The following is an 18307-nucleotide window of genomic DNA, read 5'->3' on the forward strand; positions in this document are numbered from 1 at the left end:
CATGTGGGGGTCTACTACATGGGGGTCTACTACATGGGGGTCTACTACATGGGGGGGTCTACTACATGGGGGGGTCTACTACATGGGGGTCTACTACATCTACTACATGGGGGTCTACTACATGGGGGTCTACTACATGGGGGGTCTACTACATCTACTACATGGGGGTCTACTACATGGGGGGTCTACTACATCTACTACATGGGGGTCTACTACATCTACTACATGGGGGTCTACTACATGGGGGGTCTACTACATTACTACATGGGGGTCTACTACATGGGGGGGTCTACTACATTACTACATGGGGGTCTACTACATGGGGGGGTCTACTACATCTACTACATGGGGGTCTACTACATGGGGGGTCTACTACATCTACTACATGGGGGTCTACTACATGGGGGTCTACTACATTACTACATGGGGGTCTACTACATGGGGGGTCTACTACATTACTACATGGGGGTCTACTACATGGGGGGTCTACTACATTACTACATGGGGGTCTACTACATGGGGGGTCTACTACATCTACTACATGGGGGTCTACTACATGGGGAGGTCTACTACATCTACTACATGGGGGTCTACTACATGGGGGGGTCTACTACATTACTACATGGGGGTATACTACATGGGGGGTCTACTACATCTACTACATGGGGGTCTACTACATGGGGGGTCTACTACATGGGGGGGTCTACTACATGGGGGTCTACTACATCTACTACATGGGGGTCTACTACATTACTACATGGGGGTCTACTACATGGGGGGGTCTACTACATTACTACATGGGGGTCTACTACATGGGGGGTCTACTACATCTACTACATGGGGGGGTCTACTGCATCTTGCCTACGCCGTTCGGCCATCACTCATTTATATATTTTTATGTACATATTCATTCCTTTACACTTGTGTGTACAAGGTAGTTGTTGTGAAATGGTTAGATTACTTGTTAGATATTACTGCACGGTCGGAACTAGAAGCACAAGCATTTCGCTACACTCGCATTAACATCTGCTAACCATGTGTATGGACCAATAACATCTGCTAACCATATGTATGGACCAATAACATCTGCTAACCATGTGTATGTGACCAATACATTTGATTTGATTTGAGAAGGGGGGCTGGAGGGGGGGGCTGGAGGGGGGGCTGGGGGGGGGGTGTACTTTATCTAGTACTTTAACTATTTGCACATAATGACATTTGTAATGTCTTTATTCTTTTGGAACTTTTGGAAGTGTAATGTTTATTGTTTTATTTCACTTTTGTTTATTTTCTCCTTCACTTGCTTTGGCAATGTTAGCGTATGTTTCCCATGTCAATAAAGCCCCTTGAATTGAAATGTACTAATTGGGTAGAGGGGAGGGTAGGAGGGGTGGAGGAAGGCTGGGAACAGTGGAAGGGAGGACCAGTAAATTAGTGAATCCTTATGGTTGAGCATGTTGCCTTTTTCTTCACTTTCTGAAGCCAGTTTTTATGCAAACTGACAAAATCATTAGAGAAACATTTATGTTGGTTTGTGTGGTGGAGGTGGTGAATCCTGTGTGTCGGTTTGGTAAAGTGCTCTATCGTGTCGACGTTGTCTATGTTCACTTCAGAGAAAGAGCACATGCTGGAACAATTATGTGCCCTCGACTTTTCTTTATGGACCAAACGTTTATTGAACTGAGGGTGATTGTGGTGAAACAGTGCCATCTATCTTACAAGATCTGTAACAAACATGTTGACCAATACAACAATTATGATTTACTAGGGAATCAAATTACACCTCATTCCCTATTCAGTGCACTAATGTAGGGAATCAAATTACACCTCATTCCCTATTCAGTGCACTAATGTAGGGAATCAAATTACACCTCATTCCCTATTCAGTGCACTAATGTAGGGAATCAAATTACACCTCATTCCCTATTCAGTGCACTAATGTAGGGAATCAAATTACACCTCATTCCCTATTCAGTGCACTAATGTAGGGAATCAAATTACACCTCATTCCCTATTCAGTGCACTAATGTAGGGAATCAAATTACACCTCATTCCCTATTCAGTGCACTAATGTAGGGAATGAAATTACACCTCATTCCATATTCAGTGCACTAATGTAGGGAATCAAATTACACCTCATTCCCTATTCAGTGCACTAATGTAGGGAATCAAATTACACCTCATTCCCTATTCAGTGCACTAATGTAGGGAATCAAATTACACCTCATTCCCTATTCAGTGCACTAATGTAGGGAATCAAATTACACCTCATTCCCTATTCAGTGCACTAATGTAGGGAATCAAATTACACCTCATTCCCTATTCAGTGCACTAATGTAGGGAATCAAATTACACCTCATTCCCTATTCAGTGCACTAATGTAGGGAATAACATACCATTTGGGACATACAGTCACAGAAATAAGGGTTCTTTATGCTGCTAGTAAAGGGTTGATGGGTCTACACTACATGAGCTTACAGGTCGTTATTTATGTGAGATGAGCAAAAAAAAAACGTTTCTATTTAAACCATCAGTATCAAACCACACATTTTGAAAAAGTTCACAAGTGGTTTAAAACATTTTAGTTAATTGATCATATAAATCCATGTTGTGCTGATGATCACACACGTTTAATTTATCTTAAAATAATAATTGACACTCTTCACAAATCAATATCCAACTCAACACCACAACACCCAACAAATCTCCAGAAATTCACATTTAGAATTCAAACAGCTTATTAGAAGACATTTGTTGCAATGCATTTCAAACGGACCGTTGTTAACCTAGAATGATCACTACCCAGTCAACAGTCTCCCACAGAAAGCTGTGCTCAAGTCTATAAGAATCATTCTATCTAAAGGTGCTATGTCGATAAAGTATACAAGATTAAAAAAAGGACCAATAGTACAACATAATGAGAATGCCCGAAAGTGGAATAGCAAAAAACAACAAGCTAAAACTACAGTAAATATGTGTTGGTGTTGGAATATGCTGAGCCTATTTGATGGCATATTGTCAGTATGTTTCAATGATGTACTAGTTAAGTACTGAATGAATTGACTGTACTAGTTAAGTACTGAATGAATTGACTGTACTAGTTAAGTACTGAATGAATTGACTGTACTAGTTAAGTACTGAATGAATTGACTGTACTAGTTAAGTACTTAATGAATTGACTGAACTAGTTAAGTACTGAATGAATTGACTGTACATTAGCTCTCTAACCTCTGTAATCTGCCTCTAATTATTCCCTTCTAGTCATCTTTCAGCTCGCAGATGTGGCAGATGAATGGGTGAATATTCCCATGGCTTGCTTCACACTAGAAACATTCACGTTTATATAGAGTATGGGCAATGAGTTACATGTGGATTAACACGTTCTCGGTTCAGCTGCAGCTCTGTCTCTTGTTCCATGTGGATTAATAACACGTTCTCTGTTCAGCTGAAGCTCTGTCTCTTGTTCCATGTGGATTAATAACACGTTCTCGGTTCAGCTGCAGCTCTGTCTCTTGTTCCATGTGGATTAATTACACGTTCTCGGTTCAGCTGCAGCTCCGTCTCTTGGACTTTATCAGGTGGTTGTTTCTAAAATATTGTTTCCAGGCATGGGAGAGGTGAACCAGTGAATTAGTTTTGAAACAGAAGTGAACCAGTTTGAAGCAGTGAAGCAGATGTCAGTTTGAGGGATAGCAGTGGAGGATTAACAGCTCGTAATCACGACGTCCACTCCGATATCAGCCTCTCCTAAATATCCAGTTGTCTTGGCAGTACACTTAGTTCATGTCATTTCATCAGTCTGCTGCCCCTGTCCTGACCAACAACATTACCGTCTACCATCGCTGATCTTCTTCACCATGAATCAGTGGATATGAACAATGATGCCCCCTGTCCTGACAAACATTATGTGAGTCTGAGACGAGACAGGATCCAGAGATCTTACCTCTGGGGAGGGACAGGATCTATTAAAATCACTAATGACTGTACATTTGAGTAAATGCCTGGCAGCTTGTCGTATCAATCAATTGGCTCCGGCTCCGGCCCCGGGCACAGGGCACAGGGCAGGGTGGGGGGAAAAGGGAGATAGGTTAGGTAGGGCAGGCAAGGTTGGCAGGATGGATAAAGTGGGTCTTAACTCCAGGTATGGCAGGGTGGATAGAGTGGGTCTTAACTCTGGGGTTGGTAGAGTGGATGAAGATGGTTTTAACTCCGGCGTCGGCATGGCCGGTCTCAGCGTCTGCTCATGAATCCTTTCCAGGATGCGGTGGATACTACTGAAGCCTGGTCTGTCCGTAGGGTGCCCGCTCCAACACAGTCTCATCAGATTGAACAGCTCTACAGGACAGTTCTCAGGGCAGGCCAAGATGTGGCCGTCTCTAACGTAGTAGATAACCTCTTCATGGGCCATGCCGTAGTACGGTTGCATGCCGTGGGAGAAGATCTCCCAGAGAAGGACCCCGTAGGCCCACACGTCCGACTCTGTGGTGTAACGGTTGTAGAATATGGACTCTGGGGGCATCCAACGGATGGGGATAGCATCGTTCTCATTGGCCTTGTAGTAGTCAGCAGAGTAAATGTTTCTGGATAAACCGAAGTCGGCGATCTTAACCACCATCTCCTCTCCTACGAGGCAGTTCCGGGTGGCCAGGTCGCGGTGGACGAACTTCCGTGGATATGAACAATGATGCCCCCTGTCCTGACAAACATTATGTGAGTCTGAGACGAGACAGGATCCAGAGATCTTACCTCTGGGGAGGGACAGGATCTATTAAAATCACTAATGACTGTACATTTGAGTAAATGCCTGGCAGCTTGTCGTATCAATCAATTGGCTCCGGCTCCGGCCCCGGGCACAGGGCACAGGGCAGGGTGGGGGGAAAAGGGAGATAGGTTAGGTAGGGCAGGCAAGGTTGGCAGGATGGATAAAGTGGGTCTTAACTCCAGGTATGGCAGGGTGGATAACTCTGGGGTTGGTAGAGTGGATGAAGATGGTTTTAACTCCGGCGTCGGCATGGCCGGTCTCAGCGTCTGCTCATGAATCCTTTCCAGGATGCGGTGGATACTACTGAAGCCTGGTCTGTCCGTAGGGTGCCCGCTCCAACACAGTCTCATCAGATTGAACAGCTCTACAGGACAGTTCTCAGGGCAGGCCAAGATGTGGCCGTCTCTAACGTAGTAGATAACCTCTTCATGGGCCATGCCGTAGTACGGTTGCATGCCGTGGGAGAAGATCTCCCAGAGAAGGACCCCGTAGGCCCACACGTCCGACTCTGTGGTGTAACGGTTGTAGAATATGGACTCTGGGGGCATCCAACGGATGGGGATAGCATCGTTCTCATTGGCCTTGTAGTAGTCAGCAGAGTAAATGTTTCTGGATAAACCGAAGTCGGCGATCTTAACCACCATCTCCTCTCCTACGAGGCAGTTCCGGGTGGCCAGGTCGCGGTGGACGAACTTCCGTTCTGACAGGTACGCCATGCCCGCCGCCACCTGGCGAAGAGGATGGGAAACCAAGAGTTAGCTTGGTAGCGTTAGCCATCATGAAAATATATAACTGTACATGCCCAGCTAGTGTTAGCTTGACGGCTAAATGTCTCTTGTTATCCTATGGGAAATCCTAAAAGTTTCCTGTCTTAGTAATAACTGTTTTTGTTGGTAATCTAGTATAAGCATCGCGGCTAAGTTTGACATGTTTTTATATGGGAAATGCTAACAGTTCCCTACTATTAGCCTAACACTGTCTGTTAGCATGGCAGCTAAGTGTGTCATGTTTTTCTATGGGAAATGCTAACAATATTAACATTTCTATTGTCTGTATTGTAATGTTGAATTAAAAGAAAAAATGTAATATTTTCAGTACCAGTAAAAAGTTTGGACACCTACTCATTCAAGGGTTTTTCTTTATTTTTACTATTTTCTACATTGTAGAATTTCAGTGAAGACATCAGAACTATGAAATAACACATGTAGTAACAGAAAAAGTGTTAAACAAATCAAAATATATTTTATTCTTGAGATTCTTCAAAGTAGCCACCCTGTGCCTTGATGACAGCTTTGCACACGCTTGGCATTCTCTCAACCAGCTTCATGAGGTAGTCACCTGGAATGCATTTCAATTAACAGGTGTGCCTTGTTAATTTGTGGTATATCTTTCCTTCTTAATGTGTTTGAGCCAATCAGGTGTGTTGTGACAAGGTAGAGGTGGTATTCAGAAGACAGCCCAATTTGGTAAAAGACCAAGTCCATATTATGACAAGAACAGCTCAAATAAGCAAAGAGAAACGACAGTCCATCATTATCACATGAAGTTTCTTCAAGTGCAGTCGCAAAAACCATCAAGCGCTATGATGAATCTGTCTCTCATGAGGATCGCCACAGGAAAGGAAGACCCAGAGTTACCTCTGCTGCAGAGGATGCGTTCATTAGATTTAAGTACACTTCAGATTGCAGCCCAAATTCAAGTAACAGCCCAAATTCGCTGGTTGAGAGAATGCCAAGATTGTGCAAAGGGTGGCTACTTAGAATCTAAAATCTATTTTGATTTGTTTAAAACTTTTTTGGTTACTACATGATTTCATATGTTATTTCATAGTTGTGATGTCTTCACTACTATTCCACAATGTAGAAAATAAAAAATAGTGAAAAACCTTTGAATGAGTAGGTGTGTCCAAACTTTTGACTGGTACTGTATGTACCACATTTCGTTGCACCTGCTTGGATATGAACAGCTGTTCTTCGCAGCACAGTGGCCCCAACTCCAGTTCGGAGGAGAAGCTGCGTCCTGATAGGCTGGCCTGGCTCAGGCTGTGTTGCTGGGTGGGGCTACGGCGACGCAGGTACTCGTTCAGGTCTCCGTAAGACATGTACTCAAACATCAGACACATGGGCTTCCCCACCGCACACACACCTGGGAGGAGAGAACATGCTCACGCATACGCTAGTGTTGCCTCATAGCATACAAACCAAATACTTTGCGACCTCTGTCCTTTCTGATGTAAACATAGTGTGTTAGCAGAATAACTACAGCGTCACTGCGACTATGGAATTAATCTGGTGACACTGGTTTCTGGGGACCGGGATGACATGCATGACTTGTCCCTATCCTACAGCGCACATAAAGGGTCACCCCCAAACTAACTAACTCACCTAGTAGCCTCACTATGTTGGGGTGGTCAAACTAACTAACTCACCTAGCAGCCTGACTATGTTGGGGTGGCCAAACTAACTAACCTAGTAGCCTGACTATGTTGGGGTGGTCAAACTAACTAACTCACCTAGTAGCCTGACTATGTTGGGGTGGTCAAACTAACTAACTCACCTAGTAGCCTGACTATGTTGGGGTGGTCAAACTAACTAACTCACCTAGTAGCCTGACTATGTTGGGGTGGTCAAACTAACTAACTCACCTAGTAGCCTGACTATGTTGGGGTGGTCAAACTAACTAACTCACCTAGCAGCCTGACTATGTTGGGGTGGTCAAACTAACTAACTCACCTAGTAACCTGACTATGTTGGGGTGGTCTAACTAACTAACTAACTCACCTAGTAGCCTGACTATGTTGGGGTGGTGAACCTAACTAACTCACCTAGTAACCTGACTATGTTGGGGTGGTCAAACTAACTAACTAACTAACTAACTCACCTAGCAGCCTGACTATGTTGGGGTGGTCAAACTAACTCACCTAGTAGCCTCACTATGTTGGGGTGGTCAAACTCAGCCATCAGAGCGGCTTCTCTCTGGAAGTCGTTCTGCATGTCAGCAGATGCTTCTTCCTTCAGCATCTTCACTGCCACCATGGTGAAGGGCTTAATGGGCTGGAGACCTGGGGCTCTGAGGAACAACACAATAATAACAGATATACAAAGTAATCACCTCATATAGATACTAATCCTAATCCATCACGGCTACGTGCTGAAGGACTCCTGAACCTAATCCATCACGGCTACGTGCTGAAGGACTCCTGAACCTAATCCATCATGGCTACGTGTTGAAGGACTCCTGAACCTAATCCATCACGGCTACGTGCTGAAGGACTCCTAATCCATCACGGCTACGTGCTGAAGGACTCCTAATCCATCACGGCTACGTGCTGAAGGACTCCTGAACCTAATCCATCATGGCTACATGCTGAAGGACTCCTGAACCTAATCCATCACGGCTACGTGCTGGAGGACTCCTGAACCTAATCCATCACGGCTACGTGCTGAAGGACTCCTGAACCTAATCCATCACGGCTACGTGCTGAAGGACTCCTGAACCTAATCCATCACGGCTACGTGCTGAAGGACTCCTGAACCTAATCCATCACGGCTACATGTTGAAGGACTCCTGAGCCTAATCCATCACTGCTACATGTTGAAGGACTCCTGAACCTAATCCATCACGGCTACGTGCTGAAGGACTCCTGAACCTAATCCATCACTGCTACGTGCTGAAGGACTCCTAATCCATCACTGCTACGTGCTGAAGGACTCCTAATCCATCACTGCTACGTGCTGGAGGACTCCTGAACCTAATCCATCACGGCTACATGCTGAAGGACTCCTAATCCATCACGGCTACGTGCTGAAGGACTCCTAATCCATCACTGCTACGTGCTGAAGGACTCGTGATGCTCTGGGTGTCTGGGATACTGAACCACCCAGGTGCTGACCTGGGATTCAGTAGCATGGTTTAACATGGGAGTCAGCCTAATCAGCCTGCCATGATGGATCCTCTGGGGTGCTGACCTGGGATACAGTAGCATGGTTTAACATGGGAGTCGGCCTAATCAGCCTGCCATGATGGATCCTCTGGGGGTCTGGGGTGCTGACCTGGGATACAGTAGCATGGTTTAACATGGGAGTCGGCCTAATCAGCCTGCCATGATGGATCCTCTGGGGTGCTGACCTGGGATTCAGTAGCATGGTTTAACATGGGAGTCGGCCTAATCAGCCTGCCATGATGGATCCTCTGGGGTGCTGACCTGGGATTCAGTAGCATGGTTTAACATGGGAGTCAGCCTAATCAGCCTGCCATGATGGATCCTCTGGGGTGCTGACCTGGGATTCAGTAGCATGGTTTAACATGGGAGTCGGCCTAATCAGCCTGCCATGATGGATCCGTTATGGGAATGACTTTATAGTATGTGTGCATGTGTACAGTTGACCCGTAATGGCAGCCGTTCAGGAAGCTAGACCAAAGAAATCAGCTTGGCCATAGTTAGTTTTCGTGCCATTTCATTTCAGCCCCACTTCCTCTGTTGTCTCCTGAGTGTTCCTGGATACAGTCAACAGCGCTCTCTCTGTCTGTGTCCCAAATGGAACCCATAGGACTCTGGTCAAAAGTAGTGCCCTATAGAAATAGGTTGTCATTTGTGAAGCAGCATCTCTTTGAAGGGGTTACGAATATCTGTTTTACCAGTCTCTCTCTGCTGACAGTCTCTGCTGACCCACTGAGGAGGCTAAAGGGAGGGAAGTGTCACATCAGACCCATGATCTGATGCAGCTGATATCCAGTCCCTGTCTGCTCTATTTTGGGCTGGGTTAGGAGGGGAGAGGAGAGAAGAGGGAGGGTCTGGGGATTGTAAAGGGGTTTTGGAAGGAGGTGTCATCATGAGGGTGTGATGTGGGCTTATATATTTATTTATACTTCTGTCCCACGCTACACTAGGCTAGTTGTTGGCTAGCTGTTGTTCCCAGGAGTCTCCATGTACAGGAGGAATGTTATATGCTGCCCAGGGGATTACATGAGATAAGTAGCTACCCTCTTGGGAAAAAAGGAGCTATCTAGAACCAAAAGGGGTTATTTGGTGTCCCCATAGGAGAACCCTTTGAAGAACCCTTTTTGGTTCCATGTATAACAATTTTGGGTTCCATGTAGAACCCTTTCCACAGAGGGTTCTCCATGGAACTCAAAATAGGTATTCTATCTGGAACCAAAAACGGTTATTCTATGGGGACAGTCAAAGAACCCTTTTGGAACCCTTTTTTCTAAGACTGTAGATCCTCTCAAGCTAAAGGTGCTCTGGAACCCTGGAACCTCTAAAGAACTCATTCTACTGATGACCTGGAGCCAGTGGTTCTGGCGACAAATATGTAGCGAGGGCCAGCTGACGAGAGCATACAGGTTGCAGTGGTGGACGGTATATGGGGCTTTGGTGACAAAACGGATGGCACTGTGATAGACTGCATTCAGTTTGCTGAGTAGAGTGTTGGAGGCTATTTTGTAAATGACATCGCTGAAGTCAAAGATCGGTAGGATAGTCAGTTTTACGAGGGTATGTTTGGCAGCGTGAGTGAAGGAGGCTCTGTTGCAAAATAGGAAGCCGATTCTGGATTTAATTTTGGATTGGAGATGTTTAATATGAGTCTGGAAGGAGAGTTTACAGTCTAGCCAGACACCTAGGTATTTGTAGTTGTCCACATATTCTAAGTCAGAACCGTCCAGAGTAGAGATGCTATTCAGGCAGGCAATTGCGCGCAGCGATCGGTTGAAGAGCATGCATTTAGTTTTACTAGCGTTTAAGAGCAGTTGTAGGCCACGGAAGGAGTGTTGTATGGCATTGAAGCTCATTTGGAGGATTGTTAACACAGTGTCCAAAGAAGGGCCAGATGTATACAGAATCGTGTCGTCTGCGTAGAGGTGGATCAAGGAATCACCCGCAGCAAGAGCGACATCGTTGATATATACAGAGAAAAGAGTCGGCCTGAGAATTGAACCCTGTGGCACCCCCATAGAGACTAACAGAGGCCCGGACAACAGGCCCTCCGATTTGACACACTGAACTCTATCTGAGAAGTAGTTGGTGAACCAGGCGAGGCAGTCATTTGAGAAACCAAGGCTGATGAGTCTACCGATAAGAATACGGTGATTGACAGAGTTGAAAGCCTTGGCCAGGTCGATGAAGACGGCTGCACTGTACTGTCTTTTATTGATGGCGGTTATGATTTTGTACAGCATATATATGTGGTAGTGGTGGACTAGGGGCCTGAGGGCACACAGTCTGAAACCACCCAAAGACCACATTCTGCTGCCCTGAAGCCACCAAAGACCACATTCTGCTGCCCTGAAACCACCCAAAGACCACATTCTGCTGCCCTGAAACCACCCAAAGACCACATTCTGCTGCCCTGAAACCACCCAAAGACCACATTCTGCTGCCCTGAAACCACCCAAAGACCACATTCTGCTGCCCTGAAACCACCCAAAGGCCACATTCTGCTGCCCTGAAACCACCCAAAGACCACATTCTGCTGCCCTGAAGCCACCCAAAGACCACATTCTGCTGCCCTGAAACCACCCAAAGACCACATTCTGCTGCCCTGAAGCCACCCAAAGACCACATTCTGCTGCCCTGAAGCCACATTCTGCTGCCCTGAAACCACCCAAAGACCACATTCTGCTGCCCTGAAGCCACCCAAAGACCACATTCTGCTGCCCTGAAACCACCCAAAGACCACATTCTGCTGCCCTGAAACCACCCAAAGACCACATTCTGCTGCCCTGAAACCACCCAAAGACCACATTCTGCTGCCCTGAAGCCACATTCTGCTGCCCTGAAACCACCCAAAGACCACATTCTGCTGCCCTGAAACCACCCAAAGACCACATTCTGCTGCCCTGAAACCACCCAAAGACCACATTCTGCTGCCCTGAAACCACCCAAAGACCACATTCTGCTGCCCTGAAACCACCCAAAGACCACATTCTGCTGCCCTGAAGCCACCCAAAGTCCACATTCTGCTGCCCTGAAGCCACATTCTGCTGCCCTGAAACCACCCAAAGACCACATTCTGCTGCCCTGAAACCACCCAAAGACCACATTCTGCTGCCCTGAAGCCACCCAAAGACCACATTCTGCTGCCCTGAAGCCACATTCTGCTGCCCTGAAACCACCCAAAGACCACATTCTGCTGCCCTGAAGCCACCCAAAGACCACATTCTGCTGCCCTGAAACCACCCAAAGACCACATTCTGCTGCCCTGAAGCCACCCAAAGACCACATTCTGCTGCCCTGAAGCCACCCAAAGACCACATTCTGCTGCCCTGAAGCCACCCAAAGACCACATTCTGCTGCCCTGAAACCACCCAAAGACCACATTCTGCTGCCCTGAAACCACCCAAAGACCACATTCTGCTGCCCTGAAGCCACCCAAAGACCACATTCTGCTGCCCTGAAACCACCCAAAGACCACATTCTGCTGCCCTGAAACCACCCAAAGACCACATTCTGCTGCCCTGAAGCCACCCAAAGACCACATTCTGCTGCCCTGAAGCCACATTCTGCTGCCCTGAAACCACCCAAAGACCACATTCTGCTGCCCTGAAGCCACCCAAAGACCACATTCTGCTGCCCTGAAACCACCCAAAGACCACATTCTGCTGCCCTGAAACCACCCAAAGACCACATTCTGCTGCCCTGAAGCCACCCAAAGACCACATTCTGCTGCCCTGAAACCACCCAAAGACCACATTCTGCTGCCCTGAAACCACCCAAAGACCACATTCTGCTGCCCTGAAGCCACCCAAAGACCACATTCTGCTGCCCTGAAACCACCCAAAGACCACATTCTGCTGCCCTGAAACCACCCAAAGACCACATTCTGCTGCCCTGAAACCACCCAAAGACCACATTCTGCTGCCCTGAAGCCACCCAAAGACCACATTCTGCTGCCCTGAAACCACCCAAAGACCACATTCTGCTGCCCTGAAACCACCCAAAGACCACATTCTGCTGCCCTGAAACCACCCAAAGACCACATTCTGCTGCCCTGAAGCCACCCAAAGACCACATTCTGCTGCCCTGAAACCGCCCAAAGACCACATTCTGCTGCCCTGAAACCACCCAAAGACCACATTCTGCTGCCCTGAAGCCACATTCTGCTGCCCTGAAACCACCCAAAGGCCACTTTCTGCTTTTCAACAAATTATTATGTCTGGGATTCAAACATAGCAAAATGTGCCACTTCACTTTTAAAGCCACTTTCGCGATGTTCACAGAGATCTCATTTGTTTAAAAAGTTGTGGATGTTGACTCAAATATAATTGCCTTTAAAAGTTCATTGTAGAGTGTTAGTTTGAATCCAGGCCTTTTTCCGATTTAAGGAAGACATCATCAAGGCAGATGTAGGAGTTATTGGTAGTAGCCTCCGTGTTCATACATCCTGTTCATTGTAGTAGGCTGAGTTATTGACCACAAAATATCAACACCATGTGATGTACTATGAGTGCTATTGTCTCTTCCTCTCTTCTACAGCCTCTCCTAGAGCAGACATTCACTCCTCTTCCTCCCTCCTCCTCCGCTTCCTCCCTCCTCCTTCACCACCACCACCACATCCTCCTCCTCCTCCACCATATCCTCTTCCTCCTCCTCCACCCACACATCATCCTCCTCCACCACATCCTCTTCCTCCTCCTCCACCACCACATCATCCTCCTCCACCACATCCTCTTCCTCCTCCACCATATCCTCTTCCTCCACCACCACCACATCCTCTTCCTCCACCACCCACACATCCTCCTCCACCACCACCACATCCTCCTCCTCCTCCACCACATCCTCTTCCTCCACCACCCACATCCTCCTCCTCCTCCACCACATCCTCTTCCTCCACCACCCACACATCCTCCTCCACCACCACCACATCCTCCTCCTCCTCCACCATATCCTCTTCCTCCTCCACCCACACATCATCCTACTCCACCATATCCTCTTCCTGCTCCACCACATCCTCTTCCTCCACCACCCACACATCATCCTACTCCACCATATCCTCTTCCTCCTCCACCATATTCTCCTCCTCCTCCACCACCACCACATCCTCTTCCTCCACCACCCACACATCATCCTACTCCACCATATCCTCTTCCTCCTCCACCACCACCACCACATCAGACTGATGTGTGGTTAATTATAGACTCTGACACAGCAACCTGTAGAAACTGAACACTACAGTCTCTGACACAGCAACCTGTAGAAACTGAACACTACAGTCTCTGACAAAGCAACCTGTAGAAACTGAACAATGCAGACTCATGATATAACAACCTGAGAGAAGGTCCTTGTTGGGGGATCTTGCTACATGTAATGTAATCTACCCAGCTAGCACATTTGGTTCCTTGAAATTTTTCGGAACTAATGTTTTTGGTTTTCCATTGGTTCTGGGAATAAAGCCATACATTTCCTTACTGGTAAAACTGAACGTTTTTTTTAAAGTTCTGATAATGGAAGTGAACATTTTGCTTGTACTGGGAACCATTATTTTTAGTTTGCAGGGAGGTTCGAAGAACGTTTTACTCTGGTTCCTTGAACGTTTTCCTGGAGGTTTTATTAACGCTCTGAGAATGTAAATTGTAGTTAATTTGTATGTTTTTTCATAACTTCCTACTACACTGACACTGAATGTTCGAATAAGACTTTTAACTCCAGTCTAAGCCCTGTCTACGCCGGGGAAAATAGGTTCTACTAAGCTAACAGGTGGAATTGTTTTAAGAAGGTCATACCAAGGTTTATTCGTGCAAAACTGAAAGCGCAAACCACCACATTTAACCATGGCAAGGTGACTGAGAATATGGCAGAATACAAACAGTGTAGTTATTCCCTCCGTAAGGCAATCAAACAGGCAAAATGTCAGCAAAGAGGCAAAGTGGAGTCACAATTCAATGGCTCAGACACGAGAGACGTATGTGGCAGGGTCTATAGACAATCACGGACTACAAAGGCAAAACCAGACACGTCGCAGACACCGAGGTCTTGCTTCCGGACAAGCTAAACACCTTCTTCACCCGCTTTGAGGATTACACAGTGCCACTGAAGCAGCCCGCTACCAAGGACTGTGGGCTCTCCTTCTCCGTGGCCGACATAAGGCATTTTAAGCATGTTAACCCTCGCAAGACTGCCGGCCCAGACGACATTCCTAGCCGCGTCCTCAGAGCATGCGCAGACCAGTTGGCTGGAGTGTTTACGGACATATTCAATCTCTCCCTATCCCAGTCTGCTGTCCCCACTTGCTACAAGATGTCCACCATTGTTCCTGTACCCAAGAAAGCAAAGGTAACTGAACTAAGTGTCTATCGCCCCATAGCACTCACTTCTGTCATCATAAAGTGTTTTGAGAGGCTAGATAAGGATTATATCACCTCTACCTTACCTAACACCCTAGACCCACTTCAATTTGCTTACCACCCCAATAGATCCACAGACAATGCAATCGCCATCGCACTGCACACTGCCCTATCCCATCTGGACAAGGGGAATACCGATGTAAGAATGCTGTTCATTGACTATAGCTCATCATTAAACTCGGGGCCCTGGGTCTGAAACCCGCCCTGTGCAATTGGGTCCTGGACTTCCTGATGGGCCGCCCCCAGGTGTTGAAGGTAGGAAACAACACCTCCACTTCGCTGATCCTCAACACAGGGGCCCCACAAGGATGTGTGCTCAGCCCCCTCCTGTACTCCCTGTTCACCCATGACTGCATGGCCACGCAATCATCAATTTGCAGAAGAAACAACAGTAGTAGGCCTGATCAACAATGACGGGACAACCTACAGGAAGGAGGTGAGGGCTGATCATGGACTTCAGGAAACAGCAGAGGGAGCACGCTCCTATCCACATCGACCGCAGTGGAGCAGCTGAAAAGCTCCAAGCTCTTCGGCGTACACATCACCGAGATCTTAAATGGTCCACCCACACAGACAGTGTGGTAAAGAAGGCAGAACAGCTTGGCACCTAAAACCCTCACACACTTTTACAGATGCACAATTGAGAGTTTCCTGTCTGGCTGTATCCCCCTTGTTACGGCAACTGCACCGCCCGCAACCGCAGGGCTCTCCAGAGGGTGGTGCGGTCTGCCCAACGCATCACCGGGGGCAAACTACCTGCCCTCCAGGACACCTATAGCCCCCAATGTCACAGGAAGACCAAAAAGATCAAGGACAGCAACCACCCGAGCCACTGCCCTGTTCACCCCGCTATCATCCAGAAGGCGAGGTCAGTACAGGTACATCAAAATTGGGACCGAGAGACTGAAAAACAGCTTCTATCTCAAGGCCATCAGACTGTTAAACAGCCATCACTAGCTGGCTTCCACCCGGTTACGCAGCCCTATACTTTAGAGGCTGCTGCCCTACATACATAGAATCACTGGTCACTTTAATAATGTTTACATACTGCTTTACTCATCTATGAATATGCTGTACTCTATTCTACTGTATTTTAGTCTGCCACTCCATCATTTCTCATCCAAATATTTATATATTCTTTAATTCCATTCTTTTAGGTTTGTGTATTGTTGTGAATTGTTAGATATTTCTGCACTGTTGGAGCTAGAAACACAAGCATTTTGCTACACCCGCAATAACGTCTGCTAAACACGTGTATGTGACCAATAAAATTTGATTTGAGGTAGTCAACAGAGAGTCAGAGAATTGCTTGGTACATGTAATACAATATAATCTAATGAGAGTCTCACCTGGCCTGGAAGACCCGTCCGAAGGCCCCCTCTCCGATGTCCCTGACATACTCAATGTTGTTCCTGGGATACTCTAGAGCCAGCAGCTTGGAGTTAAGCAGTAGGGGCAGGCGCTGGTACATGGGGTTGGGGTGGAGGCGGTCCAGCAGCAGACTCTCAGAGGGTAAGGCAGTCAGGGTGGGGGTCTCCATGGCTCTGAGAGAGATGGAGAGCGAGAGAGAGAGAGAGAGAGGTAGGTTATTGTAGTGACTGCTTCCCAAATTACACTTTATTCTCTTTATAGTGCAATAATTTAGAACAGGGCTACCCACAGGGCTCTGGTCAACAATAGTGCACTATATAGGGAACAGGGTACCGTTTGGGATACACCCAGTGTCAACTCTGACCAATGGTCTCCAATGTTTGACAACACCATATACAGTGAGGTCCAGAATTATTGGCACCTTTGATAAAGATGAGGGGGGGGGGGGGACTGTCTAAATTAAACATTAAAAAATGCTGAGCGATATTGCATGCTCAAAAGATTGGGAAATTATGATTTTGTTTATCAAGTAATAAAATAAAATCTAAAAAAGATGGGGGTCAAAATTATTGTCACCCCTGTTTTCAATACACCCTCTCCTGCTCTTGTGGACTGTCCTCTTCAATTCAAACCACAGGTTTTTAATGGGGTCCGGGGACTAAGATGGCAAAATGTTTACTTTGTTGTCAACGGCATCATGAAATTTACTAAGCACAAGGACATTTTAGCCCAAAATCCTGGTTGCCTCTGCCAGGAGGCTGAAACTTGGCAGCAAGTGGATTTTCCAGCAAGACAATAAGCCCAAGCACTAATAAAAATGGACACAAAAATGGTTAATTGACCACAAAATCATCATTTTGCAATGGCCATCTCAGTCTTCAACCCCATTGAAAACCTGTGGCTTGAACTGAGGAGGGTAGTCCATAAGTTCAGATGAAGGAAATCAAGGATCTGGAAAGATTCTGTATGGAGGAATGGTCTAAGATCCCTCCCAATGTGTCCTCCAATCTCATAAAACATTTTAGAAAAAGCCCCTGAAGCTCGGACAGCAGAGTCCCTACCCCCTGAAGCTCGGACAGCAGAGTCCCTACCCCCTGAAGCTCGGACAGCAGAGTCCCTGCCCCCTGAAGCTGGGACAGCAGAGTCCCTACCCCCTGAAGCTCGGACAGCAGAGTCCCTACCCCCTGAAGCTCGGACAGCAGAGTCCCTGCCCCTGAAGCTCGGACAGCAGAGTCCCTACCCCTGAAGCTCGGACAGCAGAGTCCCTACCCCCTGAAGCTCGGACAGCAGAGTCCCTGCCCCTGAAGCTCGGACAGCAGAGTCCCTACCCCCTGAAGCTCGGACAGCAGAGTCCCTACCCCCTGAAGCTCGGGCAGCAGAGTCCCTACCCCCTGAAGCTCGGGCAGCAGAGTCCCTGCCCCCTGAAGCTGGGACAGCAGAGTCCCTACCCCCTAAAGCTCGGGCAGCAGAGTCCCTGCCCCCTGAAGCTGGGACAGCAGAGTCCCTACCCCCTAAAGCTCGGAGAGCAGAGTCCCTGCCCCCTGAAGCTCGGACAGCAGAGTCCCTGCCCCCTGAAGCTCGGACAGCAGAGTCCCTGCCTCCTGAAGCTCGGACAGCAGAGTCCCTGCACCCTGAAGCTCGGGCAGCAGAGTCCCTGCCCCCTGAAGCTGGGACAGCAGAGTCCCTACCCCCTAAAGCTCGGAGAGCAGAGTCCCTGCCCCCTGAAGCTCGGACAGCAGAGTCCCTGCCCCCTGAAGCTCGGACAGCAGAGTCCCTGCCCCCTGAAGCTCGGACAGCAGAGTCCCTGCCCCCTGAAGCTCGGACAGCAGA

At 47.5% G+C, this 18307-nt stretch overlaps 1 protein-coding gene across 2 annotated transcripts in view; it reads right to left on the reverse strand.

The window, feature by feature from the left end:
- Positions 1–1651: 1651 nt before the first annotated feature.
- Positions 1652–18307, reverse strand: part of LOC106572540 (muscle, skeletal, receptor tyrosine kinase) — a 71644-nt gene continuing 54988 nt past the window's right edge. The window contains exons 15-19 of one of the 2 annotated variants that reach the window (XM_045694217.1): positions 16456–16650; positions 7683–7831; positions 6648–6907; positions 5404–5490; positions 1652–4612 (exon numbers count right to left, since the gene is read on the reverse strand). In XM_045694217.1, coding sequence (XP_045550173.1) covers positions 4022–4612; positions 5404–5490; positions 6648–6907; positions 7683–7831; positions 16456–16650 — 1282 coding nt within the window. In that variant the 3' untranslated portion in view covers positions 1652–4021. Of the gene's footprint in view, positions 4613–4973; positions 5491–6647; positions 6908–7682; positions 7832–16455; positions 16651–18307 lie in introns of both variants that reach the window. The other variant, XM_045694218.1, reaches the window with a different exon arrangement.

This window comes from Salmo salar, chromosome ssa01, assembly GCF_905237065.1.
Source record: "Salmo salar chromosome ssa01, Ssal_v3.1, whole genome shotgun sequence".
Taxonomy (NCBI): Eukaryota; Metazoa; Chordata; class Actinopteri; order Salmoniformes; family Salmonidae; genus Salmo; species Salmo salar.